This window comes from Saccopteryx bilineata, chromosome 10 (assembly GCF_036850765.1).
Source record: "Saccopteryx bilineata isolate mSacBil1 chromosome 10, mSacBil1_pri_phased_curated, whole genome shotgun sequence".
In the NCBI taxonomy this organism is placed as follows: domain Eukaryota; kingdom Metazoa; phylum Chordata; class Mammalia; order Chiroptera; family Emballonuridae; genus Saccopteryx; species Saccopteryx bilineata.
This window is the reverse complement of record NC_089499.1, coordinates 45514589-45529226: the sequence shown is the minus strand read 5'-3', so window position 1 is coordinate 45529226 and position 14638 is coordinate 45514589. Positions and strand designations below refer to the sequence as shown.

Here is a 14638-nt window from a genome sequence, read left to right as displayed (position 1 = left end):
AAAGTCCCGGGATCAATTTCCAGTCAGGGCACACAGGAGAGGCGACCATCTGCTTCTCCACCCCTTCCACTTTCTCTCTCTCTCTCTCTCTTCCTCTCTCCTTCTCTTCCCCTCCCGCAGCCATGGCTTGAATGGTTCAAGCAGTTTGACCCTAGGCACGCAGGATGGCTCCATAGCCTGCCTCAGGCACTAAAATAGCTCAGTTGCTGAGCAATGGAGCAGTGGGCCCTGATGGGCAGAGCATCTTTCCCCAGGAGACTTGTTGGGTGGATCCCAGTTGGGGCACATGCAGGAGTCTGTCTCTGCTTCCCTACTTCCTGCCTCTTCCTTAATAAAGAAAGAAAGAAAGAAAGAAGAAGAAGCACCAGTTCTTCCTTGCAGCACCTTAGTTGTTCATTGATTGCTTTTTCATATGTGCATTGATGGCAGTGGGGGCCTCTAGCAGAGCAGGCGACCCCTTGCTCAAGCAAGCAACCTTAGACTCAAGTCAGTGACCTTTGGGCTCAAGCCAGCGACCATGAGGTCATGTCTGATCCCACATGCAAGTCAGCGACCCCACAGTCAAGCTGGTGAACCCGCACTCAAGCAGGATGAGCTCAAACTCAAGCCATTGACTTCAGCATTTCCAACCTGAGTCCTTAGCATCCCAAGCCAGTGCTTTATCCACTTTGCCACTGCCTGTTCAAGCTATTTTATTTTTGATGAAAAAAATTTTAAAGATGTTACTAAAATACTAAATTATTTTTGTATTAATTACGAACATTTTGGGGTAAAATTAAAAAATAAAAGTTCTACTTACCAATCAAAATTATAAGACTCGGGAAGCAATTTGGTAACACATACCAAGGAATTATTTTTTTTTAACCCATATCCTTAGTTCCATTAATTTCTTTTCTGGAGTCTATCCTCAGGAAGTGTAAATTAAGGCCAAGATCATTGTGCAAAAATGTTTATTACAGCATTGTTTATAATATTGAATAATAAATATTTATATATACCTAAGAGGGAAAAATAAATTAACCTGATGGAATGTTTCACCTTTTTTTTTTGTAATAGACAGAGACAGAGAGAGGGACAAATAGGAACAGACAAGAAGGAAGAGAAATGAGAAGCATCAATTCTTTGTTGTGGCACCTTAGTTATTCATTGATTGCTTTCCCATATGTACCTTGAACGGGGGTGGGGAGGCTACAGCAGACCAAGTGACTCCTTGCTCGAGCCAGCGACCTTGGGCTCAAGCTGGTGAGCCTTGCTCAAACCAGATGAGCCCGCACTCAAGCTGGTGACCTCGCGGTTTTGAACCTGGGTCCTCTGCATTTCAGTCTGACACTCTATCCACTGCACCACCGCCTGGTCAGGCTCACTGTCTTTAATATGTTTTTGAAGAATATTTAATGACATGAGGAAATGCTCTTAAAAAAAGATAATATTGAATTTGTATAATAATCCAAATTGTATAACACTTTGCATATATTTTGAACTGTGAAGATCTGATTTACTGTACCCCTGTTCTAGTAAATCAAGTTTGACTGCAATTAGGTTCTGTAATTTCAAAAAAAGATTTTTATTTTTTCTGATTTTTAAAACATTGTCAGTTGCTAGCTTGCTCCTTCTAAATTGCTCTTCACTTACTGAAACATGCATTATGATCCCATGTCAGTATTCAGGATACTGTGTTTTGCCTGACCAGGTGGTGGCGCAGTGGATAGAGCGTCGGACTGGGATGCAGAGGACCCAGGTTTGAGACCCCGAGGTCGCCAGCTTGAGCGTGGGCTCATCTGGTTTGAGCAAAAGCCCACCAGCTTGAACCCAAGGTCGCTGGCTCCAGCAAAGGGCTACTCGGTCTGCTGAAGGCTCGCGGTCAAGGCACATATGAGAAAGCAATCAATGAACAACTAAGGTGTTGCAACGCGCAATGCAAAACTAATGATTGATGTTTCTCATCTCTCTCCATTCCTGTCTGTCTGTCCTTGTCTATCCCTCTCTCTGACTCACTCTCTGTCTCTGTAAAAAATAAAAAATAAAAAATAAATAAAATAAGTGACTAGGATACTGTGTTTTAAGAACCAGAGATGTAAATGAAACGAAGGTATCACTTGTATTTTAGATGATTAATATTAACGCTTTTTAGGCAATAAGGTTTCCTCCTTGCATGTTGTTTAGCAGTCAACATTATTTTGTGCTTTTCTTAGTAATGAAGAATATTAATTTGCTTGTCCTAACTTTACAGATTATAAGCACACCTCAGAGACTAACCAGTTCGGGAAGTGTTCTGATTGGGAGTCCATATACCCCTGCACCAGCAATGGTTACTCAGACACACATAGCAGAAACTGCTGGCTGGGTCCCAGGGTAAGAGTGCTGTTAAAAGTTACCATTTTATTTCCTCAAAATCTTGCTTTCTGTTCTTGTTTTATGTTAGTTTAGTCCTTAAAAACTAATGTACTTCCTTTACAATTACCTATTTTATTTTACTTCTTATCTTAGATATAAACCGTTTATGGAGCAACCATTTCAAAACAGAAAAACAGTATAACTTGTATATGAATCTTCTGAGTTTTTTTCAACTCTAAAAGAGAACTATGTTTTATAATTATAACATTTAGCTGCTTGGGAAAAGTTAAGATGATATTTCATACTGTTTTATTTGTTATTAATTTGTTTTATATCTTATATTATTTTAACAAACATAAGAAAAGCTGCATTAAATGTTGGCTATAAATTCTTATTTCCTTAAAAAACAGAGAAGGGCCTGACCAGGTGGTGGCGCAGTGGATAGAGCGTCGGACTGGGATGCGGAGGGCCCAGGTTCGAGACCCCGAGGTCGCCAGCTTGAGCACGGGCTCATCTGGCTTGAGCAAAAAGCTCACCAGCTTAGACCCAAGGTTGCTGGCTCGAGCAAGGGGTTACTTGGTCTGCTTAAGGCTCGCGGTCAAGGCACATATGAGAAAGCAATCAATGAACAACTAAGGTGTCGCAACAAAAAACTGATGATTGATGCTTCTTATCTCTCTCTGTTCTGTCTGTCTGTCCCTATTTATCCCTCTCTCTGACTCTCTCTCTGTCCCTGTTAAAAAAAAAAGAGAGAGAGAGAGAAAGAGAGGGAGAAGGAAAGCCTGACCAGGCAGTGGCACAGTGGATCGAGTGTCAGACTGGGATGCGGAGGACCTAGGTTCAAAACCCTGAAATCGCCAGCTTGAGTGCAGGCTCATCTGGTTTGATCAAGGCTCACCAGCTTGAGCCCAAGGTCACTCAGTCTTCTGTAGTCAGCCCCCCCCACCCCCATCAAGGCACATATGAGAAAGCAACCAATGAACAACTAAGGTGCTGCAATGAAGAATTGATGCTTCTCATCTCTCTCCCTTCCTGTCTGTCTGTCCCTATCCCTCTCTTTGTCTCTGTCACAAAAAAAACACACAAAAAGCCCAGAGAAGGAAGACTCTGGCCGGCTAGCTCAGCGGTAGAGCATTGGCCCAGCGTGTGGAAGTCCCAGGTTTGATTCCCGGCCAGGGTACACAGGAGAAGCGCCCATCTGCTTCTCCACCCCTCCCCCTCTCCTTTCTCTCTATCTCTCTTCCCCTCCCACAACCAGGGCTCCATTGGAGCACAGTTGACCCGGGTGCTGAGGATGGCTCCATGGCCTCTGCCTCAGGCACTAGAATGGTTTTGGTTGCAACAGAGGTTGCCCAGATGGGCAGAGCATTACCCCCTGGTGGGCATGCTGGGTGGATCCCAGTCAGGCACATGTGGGAGTCTGTCTCTCTGCTTCCCTGCTTCTCACTTCAGGAAAAAAAAAAACAACAACTAAAAAAACAGAAAAGGAACTAAGAAAAAAGGCCAAATATATTAAAATTTTCATTCAGTTTTTTTTATTCTTTTGATACACTGGGCAATTAAATTCATTTTTCTTCTATGTTACTTAGTTGCCACTATTTGTATCAATCCTTCACATGTTTCATCTTTGCCTGTAAAATACCCTTACCCTGCCTTTCTCCATTGCTTATCATTCTAACATCTCCTCTTGCCATGAAGACAAAGAAATAATAAAAGTAATGAATTAGAACTTCATTCTGTCACTTTAGAAGTTAAATTGTTATATAAATGTTGTGCTGGTAGTTCTATATTTGACTTAGAACTGTAAGTTCCCACCAGCAGACAAAAAAATCTTCTTGAGTGAGAATTTTCTTCCTTTAAGAATATTAAGAATCATTAGAAAGGGGGGGGGTATTAAATGAATCAATGAAATAACAATTCTGGGAAAGTGTTTTAAGCTATATACACATTCCTATACTTACACACACATATATACATTAGAGTCAGAAAAGTTTCATATGTGTTCATACTCTTCCATTATTAAATGAGATGAAATGACAGAATCACTCGTAATTCCACAACCTTTATTCAGTCCTCATGAACATCCTCATGAAGATATAAAAGTTACCTTGGATTTCTGCGCAGCCCTGAGAGAGTATAACTTGGAAGCCATGCCTAAGCTAGTAGTGCTGGTGTACTTTGGAGATGACCAGGGTTTGAGTATTTCAGCCCCAGCTGTACTTTATATTGGAGGTGGTATGATTACCAGTGTTTTTATAGTTAGTCATTCCAGAGTAGATATAACTTTTCTGTGCCCTTTTTTTTTTTTTTTTGTAAACCTACAGTGTTTTTCTTCTTAAAGATTTATTGAACTCGCCTGACCAGGTGGTTGCTCAGTGGATAGAGCATTGGACTGGGATGCAGAGGACCCAGGTTCAAAACCCCAAGGTCGCCGGCTTGAGCGAGGTTCATGTGGCTTGAGCATGGGGTCGCTTGCTTGAGCGTGGGATCATAGACATGACCACATGGTTGCTAGGTTTAGCCTAAAGGTTGCTGGCTTGAATCCTAAGGTTGCTGGCTTGAGCCCAAGGTCACTGGCTTGAGCAAGTGGTCACTTGCTCTGCCGTAGCCCTGCTGGTTAAGGCACATATGAGAAAGCAATCAATGAACAAGTAAGGTGCTGCAATGAAGACTTGATACTTCTCATCTCTCACCCTTCCTGTCTGTTTGTTTCTATCTGTGCCTCTTTCTGTCTCTGTTGCAAAAAATAAAAAAATTAAAATAAATATAAAAGATTTATTGAACTCATTTCAAATTAGATTATCCTGCCTGACCTGTGGTGGCGCACTGGATAAAGCGTCGACCTGGAAATGCTGAGGTCGCTGGTTCGAAATCCTGGGCTTGCCTGGTCAAGGCACATATGGGAGCTGATGCTTCCAGCTCCTCCCCCCTGTCTTTCTCTCCTCTCTCTTTCTCTGTCTCTCTCTCCCCCTCTCTCTCTCCTCTCTAAAATGAATAAAAAAAAACAAACAAAAAAACAAACAAATTAGGTTATCCTGTTGTGAATTCTTGGTCTCATGTTAAAATATATTATGTTGTGATGTTTTGATAAAATTTAAGTTTTTATTTCATGGACTTACCTTTTATATTTGTTAGTTTTTGTGTTTTGTTATATTTATTGTGGAATTAGACAAGTTACAATAAATTATTTATGCAATAAAGTAGTGTTTATATGTGTTCTTTTTATGTTTTTTTTTTTTTCTTTTTAGTGATAGAAAACGGGCTAGAGAATTTATAGACTCTGATTTTTCAGAAAGGTGAGTAGAAGTGTGAGTAATGTGTTTAAGAGATGCTACTGCCGGGAGAGGTTTGGTACCCAGCCTTTACTTTAAGTTAGTGAGATGTTTTTATTCATTATTTCATACCACAATGAGTATTGTACTTCACTTATCATTACATAAATTTACTATCTGTATATGATTTCAAAGGAAATTATCCTGTGAATAGATTGGCTATTGATAATGTCATTTAGCTCCCTTCCTATTTTTAGGAGATGAAGTATTGTACCAAAGTGAATAGTCCACATTACCTCAGCATGCCCAAACATTTTAAAAGCAAGTTTTATTGAACACATTTAAAGATGATAGTAAATTCTCACTTCATTCTTCAATATCCTATCAAGTATAATGTAACCTTTCCTTAGACTGATAAGACAGTGGTTTTGAATTCTCCAGTGCATCAGAATCTCCTGTGGGGGTCCGGTGGTGGCACAGTGGATAGAGTCAACCTGGGACACAGAGGTCCCATGTTCAAAACCCTGAGGTTACCGGCTTGAGTGCGGGCTCAACAGCTTGAGCCATGGGGTCGCCAGCTTAAGCGTGGGATCATAGACATGACCCCGTGGTCACTGGCATGAGTCCATGGTTGCTGGCTTGAGCAAGGGGTCACTTGCTCTGCTGTAGTGCTACCCCCCCCCCCCGTCAAGTCACATATGAGAAAGCAATCAATGAACAACTAAGATGTTGCCAACTACAAGTTGATGCATCTCATCTCTCTCCCTTCTTGTCTCTCTCTCTCGCTTAAAAAAATAAAAAAGAAAGAATCACCTATGGTCTACTGGAAAAATATAAATGCCTACCTACCAAGCGAGAAACTCCCCAGAATTAAAAACTGTCATTTTAGCCTGAGCAGGCGGTGGTGCAGGGGATAGAGTGTTGGACTGGGATGTGGAGGACCCAGGTTCAAGACCCCGAGGTCACCAGCTTGAGCGTGGGCTCATCTGGTTGGAGCAAGGCTCACCAGCTTGAGCCCACAGTCGCTGGTTTGAACAAGGGGTCACTTGGTCTGCTGTAGCCCCCCGGTCAAGACACATATGAGAATCAATGAACAACTAAGGAACCACAACAAAGAATTGATGTTTCTCATCTCTCTCCCTTCCTGTCTGTTTGTCCCTATCTATCCCTCTCTCTGACTCTCTGTCTCTGCCACAAAAAAATAAATAGGCCTGACCTGTGGTGGCGCAGTGGATAGAGCGTCAACCTGGAAATGCTGAGGTTGCTGGTTCAAAACCCTGGGCTTGCCTGGTCAAGGCACATATGGGAGTTGATGCTTCCTGCTCCTCCCCCCTTTTCTCTCTCTCTCTCTCTCTCTATTTCTCTCATTCTCTCTCCCCTCTCTATAATGAATAAATAAAAAGAAAAATCAGCCTGACCTGTGGTGGCGCAGTGGATAAAGCGTCGACCTGGAAATGCTGAGGTCGCCGGTTTGAAACCCTGGGCTTGCCTGGTCAAGGCACATATGGGAGTTGATGCTTCCAGCTCCTCCCCCCTGTCTCTCTCTCCTCTCTCTCTGTCTCTCTCTCTCTCCTCTCTAAAATGAATAAATAAAAATTAAAAAAAACAAACAAAAAGAAAAATCTTTAAAAAAATTTAAAAAATAAAAATAAAATAGAAACTATCACTTTATTTTTTAAAAAGCTATCACTTTATGATCATTATTGGACTTTAGTTTAATATTTCATGCAAATCATTATACTAGGTATGGTATTAATGTTGCACTGTAAAAATAAGATGCATAGTCTTAGGAGCATTTGAATTTTGTAAGATTGTTACTACTTTAAATAAAACCTTGCCAGTCATGCTTTTTAAATTTTATTTTTGACTCTAAAATTTTGTAATTCCTGTTTTAAATTAAAAGAATTTTTTTTAAAGAAATCTTTATTCACCTGACCGGGCGGTGGCGCAGTGGTAGAATGTCGAACTATGATGCCGAGGACTGAGGTTCGAGACCCCGAGGTCACCGGCTTGAGCACAGGCTCATCTGGTTTGAGCAAAAAAGCCCACCAGCTTGGACCCAAGGTTGCTGGCTCGAGCAAGGGGTTACTCGGTCTGCTGAAGGCCCACGGTCAAGGCACATATGAGAAAGCAGTCAATGAACAACTAAGATGTAGCGATACGTAATGAAAAACTAATGATTGATGCTTCTCATCTCTCTGTTCCTGTCTGTCTGTCCCTGTCTATCCCTCTCTCTGACTCTCTCTCTGTCTCTGTAATTAAAAAAATGATAATAAAAAAATTAATTAATTAAAGAAATCTTTATTCATTTTGAGAGAGAGAGAGGAAATGAGAGAGAAGTGGGGGAGGAACAGGAAGCATCAACCCCTATATGTGCCTTGGCCAGGCAAGCCTGGGGTTTTGAACTGGCAAACTTAGCGTTCCAGGTTGACCCTTTATTTACTGCTCCACCACAGGTCAAGCTCTAATTCCTGTTTTATTTTTCATTTTTTATTTATTTTTTTGTATTTTTCTGAAGTTGGAAACGGGGAAGCAGTCAGACTCCCGCATGTGCCCGACCAGGATCCACCCGGCATGCTCACCAGGGGGCGATGCTCTGTTGCAACCAGAGCCATTCTAGCGCCCGAGGCAGAGGCCATAGAGCCGTCCTCAGCGCCCAGGCCAACTTTGCTCCAATGGAACCTTGGCTGCGTGACGGGAAGAGAGAGACAGAGAGGAAGGAGAGGGGGAGGGGTAGAGAAGCAGATGGGCACTTCTCCTGTGTGCCCTGGCCGGGAATCGAACCTGGGACTCCTGCATGCCAGGCCGACGCTCTACCACTGAGCCAACCAGCGAGGGCTGCTCTAATTCCTGTTATAAATCTCCTTTCTCCTGTTAAATCATCTGCTCTCAATATAATAGTTTTCTGCTTTTCTGTATTCTATCTCTGACTCGCTGGGCTTTGAAAAACTAGATGGCCAGTTGTGTTAGAATTCATTCTAGCCTGACCAGGCAGTGGCGCAGTTGATAGATTATCAGACTGAGATGCAAAGGTCCCAGGTTTGAAACCCCGAGGTCACCAGCTTGAGAGAGAACTCATCTGGGTTAAGCACGGGCTTACTGGCTTGAGTGCAGGGTCACTGGCTCAGCTGGAGTCCCCTGGTCAAGGCACATAGAGAACGCAATCAGTAAACAACTAAGGTGCTGCAACGAAGTATTGATGCTTCTCATCTCTCTCCCTTCCTGTCTGTCTCTCCCTATCTGTCCCTCTCACTCTGTCTCTCTCAAAAAAAATTTTTTTTATTTTTTCAGTCTAAAATAAAGGTGAATAGGCTCTGAGTGAGGATCTTGGGGCCGTATGTTTTTATATTGACACAGCTCTGTTTTAGTTCCCTCATGGCCTTTGTTGCTTGCTTTTTGGTTTTAAACTGTTTTAGACACAACATATGTGAGGAACTGCTGTATCATATAGAAATATATGGCAATATGTTCTTTTTTCTCTAATGGAAATTCCTCTTTCCTGCTCATACTGGTCTTTGTGTTTATCTTAAGAAAGGGTAGCCGTATAACTTCTTACAATTGTTTTTAGTAACATTTAAGGCCTTAAAGTAGAGCTATTCATTATTTATGATTGGTGGCACCTGTGTACTGCAAACAGTATAAAAAATAAGGTTCTTTTTACTTTCTCCTTCATAAAATAAAGACTTCTAAAGATCACATTAAAAGTGTTACGTTAACTTTGTTGGTATAGTCACTGATTCAACTTCCCCTCTCTGCATCTGGTTCTGTGGCTTCTTTTTTTCTTTTTTGCTAGTACTATTTATTATTCTCTTTTTTTCTCTTTTTTTTTTTTTACAGAGACAGAGAGAGAGTCAGAGTGAGGGATAGACAGGGACAGACAGGAACGAGAGATGAGAAACATCAATCATTAGTTTTTCGTTGCGCATTGCGACTCCTTAGTTGTTCATTGATTGCTTTCTCATATGTGCCTTGACCGTGGGCCTTCAGCAGACCAAGTAACCCCTTGCTCGAGTCAGCGACCTTGGGTCCAAGCTGGCGAGCTTTTTGCTCAAGCCAGATGAGCCCACGCTCAAACTGGCAACCTCGGGATCTCGAACATGGGTCCTCCGCATCCCAGTCTGACGCTCTATCCACTGCGCCATCACCTGGTCACGCTCTTTTTCTTTTTTAATATAATTTTTCTGTAATGAACCCCCACCCCAGTCAAATCACAAACATTACTACATGTAGTTTTTATTGTTCTTACAAATGTTTATTTTCCTCCAAATTTATTGCGTTTTTCTTGCAAACAAGAAATATTTCTATAATGTTGGAAAACATGTTTTTCTTCTCACAAGTGTTCAGGTTGAAAAAGCCAGCTGTCAACCATAGACTAATCTTTATGTCTTCAGTGTCTCATATATTGATTTAGTATGATATGTAAATCGTTTTTTTTCTTGTGGGAGAGACAGAGTGAGAGAGAGGGACAGATAGGGACAGACAGACAGGAAGGGAGAGATATGAGAAACATCAGTTCATTGTGGTTCCTTAGTTGTTCATTGATTGATTTCTCATCTGTGCCTTGACCAGGGGGCTACAGTAGATCAAGTGACCCCTTGCTCGAGCTAGCGACCTTAGGCTCAAGCTGGTGAGCCTTGCTCAAACCAGATGAGCTCACGCTCAAGCTGGCGACCTCGGGGTCTCGAACCTGGGTCCTCCACATCCCAGTCCGACGCTCTATCCATTGCGCTCTATCCATTGCGCCACCGCCTGGTTAGGCTGATATGTAAATATTTATATTGGGTTTCTCCAGGTGTTTATACATCAATATATGTAGATATACAGTGTGTTCGTAAAGTCAGAGTGCACTTTTGACCTGTCACAGGAAAGCAACAAAAGACGATAGAAATTTGAAATTTGCACCAAATAAAAGGAAAACCCTCCCAGTTTCTGTAGGATGATGTGGCAGCATGTGCGCATGCGCAGATGGTGACATAACACCGTGTATACAGTGGAGCAGCCCACGGCCATGCCAGTCGAGATGTAGACGGTACAGAGGGAGGTTCAGTGTGTTCTGTGGTTTCCTAAATTCGAATCCGTGACCAAAGTGCAACGTGAATATCGGCACGTTTATAACGAAGCACCACCACATAGGAATAACATTACTCGGTGGGATAAGCAGTTGAAGGAAACCGGCAGTTTGGTGGAGAAACCCCGTTCTGGTAGGCCATCGGTCAGTGACGAGTCTGTAGAGGCTATACGGGATAGCTACCTAAGGAGCCCTAAAAAATCTGTGCGTGAGCCCACATCGAACTGCACTGGATAGGTATGAAACTAGGAGAGTTTTCCTTTTATTTGGTGCAGAGTTCACATTTCTGTCGTCTTTTGTTGCTTTCCTGTGACCGGTCAAAAGTGCACCATGAGTTTACGGACACACTCTATGTACTAGCTTTTTATCTTCATCTTACTACAGTACAGTATATCTTTAAGTGTGTTTTACACAGCTGTTCCTTGGTTAAGGTCATTTGCAAGAAGCAAGTAGGTTTCTGAGGAAATCTTTTTTTTTTTAATTTTTTTAATTTTTCTGAAGTTGGAAACTGGGAGGCAGTCAGACTCCGGCATGCGCCCGACCGGGATCCACCCGGCATGCCCACCAGGGGCGACGCTCTATTGCAACCAGAGCCATTCTAGCGCCTGAGGCAGAGGCCATGGAGCCATCCTCAGCTCCAGGGCCAACTTTGCTCCAGTGGAGCCCTGGCTGCGGGAGGAGAAGAGAGAGACAGAGAGGAAGGAGAGGGGGAGGGGTGGAGAAGCAGATGGGCGCTTCTCCTGTGTGCCCTGGCCGGGAATCGAACCCGGGACTCCTGCATGCCAGGCCGATGCTCTACCACTCAGCTAACCGGCCAGGGCGAGGAAATCTTTTTTGATGAGTGAAGGCTCCATTGAGATGATTCTCAGTAATTCTTTTCCCTGTGTTCTGATCCACTGGACTTCTCACAGAGATTGTGGAGGGAGCTGTGAAAACTCCCTTCCTGGCCCTGGCTGGTTGGCTCAGTGGTAGAGTGTTGGCTTGGCGTGCAGGAGTCCCGGGTTCGATTCTCGGCCAGGGCACACAGGAGAAGCGCCCATCTGCTCCTCCACCCCTCTCCCTCTCCTTCCTCTCTGTCTCTCTCTTCCCCTCCCACAGCCGAGGCTCCATTGAAGCAAAAGATGGCCCAGGCGCTGAGGATGGCTCCTTGGCCTCTGCCCCAGGCGCTAGAATGGCTCTGGTCGTGACAGAGCGACGCCCCGGATGGGCAGAGCATCGCCCCCTGGTGGGCATGCCGGGTGGATCCCGGTCGGGCGCATGCGGGAGTCTGTCTGACTGCCTTCCCATTTCCAGCTTCAGAAAAAAAAAACAAAAAAAAAAACCCAACTCCCTTCCTGATCGTGCCTGGGGTTTTGATCCTAGGAGATGTTTGTTCACTTTCTCCTTTTATTTTTGGACAGAATCAGATAATGTTCTTCTAAATGCATCTTTTCTAAATAGGTCTGCTTTTGCTTTGGGATCTCTGGGGAAAGAGAGTCCTTAATTTCTTTATTCTGTTGGAATTCAGTTAAAGTTCTGTTTATTTATAATAGAATGATAGAATTTAAACTAGAGCTAATAAAAATATCAGTACTAGCCTGACCTGTGGTTGTGCAGTGGGTAAAATGTCAACCTGGAACAGTGAGATCGCCGGTTCAAAACCCTGGGCTTGCCTGGTCAAGGCACAAACAGGAGTTAATGCTTCCTGCTCCTCCCCCTTTCTATCTCTCTTTCCTCTCTAAAATGAATAAAAAAAACTAACTAACTAACTAAATAAATAAATATATATATATATATATATGTATGGTCTACTGGAAAGTTCTGTTCGTTTCTATCACAAGTTTCGACATGTAAGCACATGTTTATTTGGTGCATGTGTGCCTCTCTATTTTTATCAGTTAATGTATACATATTGACGTAGCAAATTAACTAAAACAAAATTGATTCACATTAGTCTTATGTGTGAAACCATAGTGTACCCATGGCTACTGATAAAGTTCATTTACGCCACTGTAATTTTTACGAATTTCAACAAGGAAGAAATGCTACAGAAGCATGTCTGTCGCATCCACCATATTCCCCGGACTTAGCACCTTCCAACTATCACTTGTTTTTGTCCTTAAAAATTTTTTGAAGGGCAAAAAATTCAAAAATGAAGAAGGTATCAAACAAGCACTGGTTCAATTTTTCGCATTAAAAGATAAAACATTTTTCAAAAATGGGATATACAAATAGCCCTCACGCTGGCAAGAAATCATTAATAATAATGGCAATTATATTATTTAATAAAGTTTATTGATGGTAAGAAAAATTTGTATTTTGTTTTATTCCAAAAACGGACAGAACTTCCCGTAGACCTTATATTTGTACTGTTTCAATGATGTATATGAAGTTCATTTAACAAATATTCTGAAGATCTGTTAAGTGTTGCTGTGTTCTTGACCTTGAAGAGAATAATAAATAAGAGATAAAAGTCTCTGCTCTTAAAGACTTAATATGGGCGGATAATAAACAAATAAGATCATTTTAGACTCTGATAGGTGGTATGCAAAAGCCTCTCTAAGCAGATAACATTTGAATACAAGGAAGTCAGGCATGTGAATAGCCTGGTGATGTGGTGGAGCCAGGAGATCTCGGCAGTAGGAATGGCAAATGCAGAGCTCCTCAGTGAGGGGCCAGGTTGATGTACTTGGGGAAGCACAGTGGCTTAGAAAGAGTAAGAAAGGCTGAGTGGTATGAGGTGAGGATGGAGAGATAAGCAGGAGTCAGATCATGAAAGGCTTTGTAGGTCACAGTAGAGAATTTGGTCTTTATATTCAGGAGGGTTTTAGGAAGGGAAATGACATGATCTAATTTACACTGGCTGCTGAGGGGAAAACAGATTCTAAGGAGATAAGAGCAGGGAAATCAGAAGGCTGTTTGCAGTGGAGATGGGGGGAAAATGAATTAATTTTGGAGGTGGAACCAACAGGGTTTATGAAGAAATTGAAAGAAAGGGGGCAATAAAGAATGGCTTCTTTTATTTTCCTATGAACAGCTGGATGAACATTGATGCCATTTACATTTATTATTGTTAGGAGTAGGTTTGGGGAGGGATTGAGTTTTGTTTTAGATACATGAAGTTTAGGAATCTAAGTGATAATATCATTGTATGGAAGTAGTTCATTAGCATGTCACAGGCTGTATGACATCCCCAGGGAGGGAGGGAGTAAAAGACCATAAGGGGTAAACATTTATTTCCCATTTATAATTTATTTAAATGGGCTACATTTATTACAACTTATAACTGGGGTATACTGTTTTATAACAAATTTTAGTTTTATATTACTTTTGTTAATAAAAATAAATTATTAGGAAAATATAAAAAGATTCCAGTAAGTGCCTAGAGAGATAAATACATTTTCTTCTTTGAGGACAATTCTTTTGAGTACTTGAAATGAAATTATTAAAATGTAATATGCTTTTCAAACTATACTATATTAGTATTATTTTCTTATTTATTTTTTAATTTTTCAATTTGGTTTTATTTGGTAAAGAATGCTTTCTGCTGGTTTCTTTATTTGATTTATGGACTAATGGAGATAGTGTTTACATCCTGTGGCCAAATTTGGTGTTATTTAGAAAGAGGATCTTGGTGCTTTGGAGACCTTAGGTTCTAAGAAAGTGTGTAAACTCTATTTATTTAAGATTTAGATAGGGAGATTCCAGTTTAAGATGATAAACTGAACACCATGTTTACACCCCAACTCCTAAAATCTTGTTGTTTTCATGTGAAAAGTAATAAAAGGAAATAAATCTCTAAAAGTGCTGTAGAAAGTGGTAGAGATACAGCCTGACCAGGCAATGGCACTGAGGCTAGAGCGTCAGACTGGGACACGGAGGACCCAGGTTTGAAACCCTGAGGTTGCTGGCTTGAATGCGGGCTCTTCTGGTTTAAGCAAGGCTTACCAGCTTGAGCCCAAGGTCACTGGCCTGAGCAAGGGGT

The 14638-nt window shown here is 41.9% G+C and overlaps 1 protein-coding gene across 20 annotated transcripts in view; it reads left to right on the top strand.

Moving 5' to 3' along the window:
* Positions 1-14638, top strand: part of TFDP2 (transcription factor Dp-2) — a 197132-nt gene that overhangs the window by 142049 nt on the left and 40445 nt on the right. For 19 of the 20 annotated variants that reach the window (XM_066245216.1, XM_066245230.1, XM_066245219.1 and 16 more), the window contains 2 exons: positions 2231-2352; positions 5583-5630. In XM_066245216.1, coding sequence (XP_066101313.1) covers positions 2231-2352; positions 5583-5630 — 170 coding nt within the window. The remainder of the gene's footprint in view (positions 1-2230; positions 2353-5582; positions 5631-14638) is intronic. The other variant, XM_066245220.1, reaches the window with a different exon arrangement.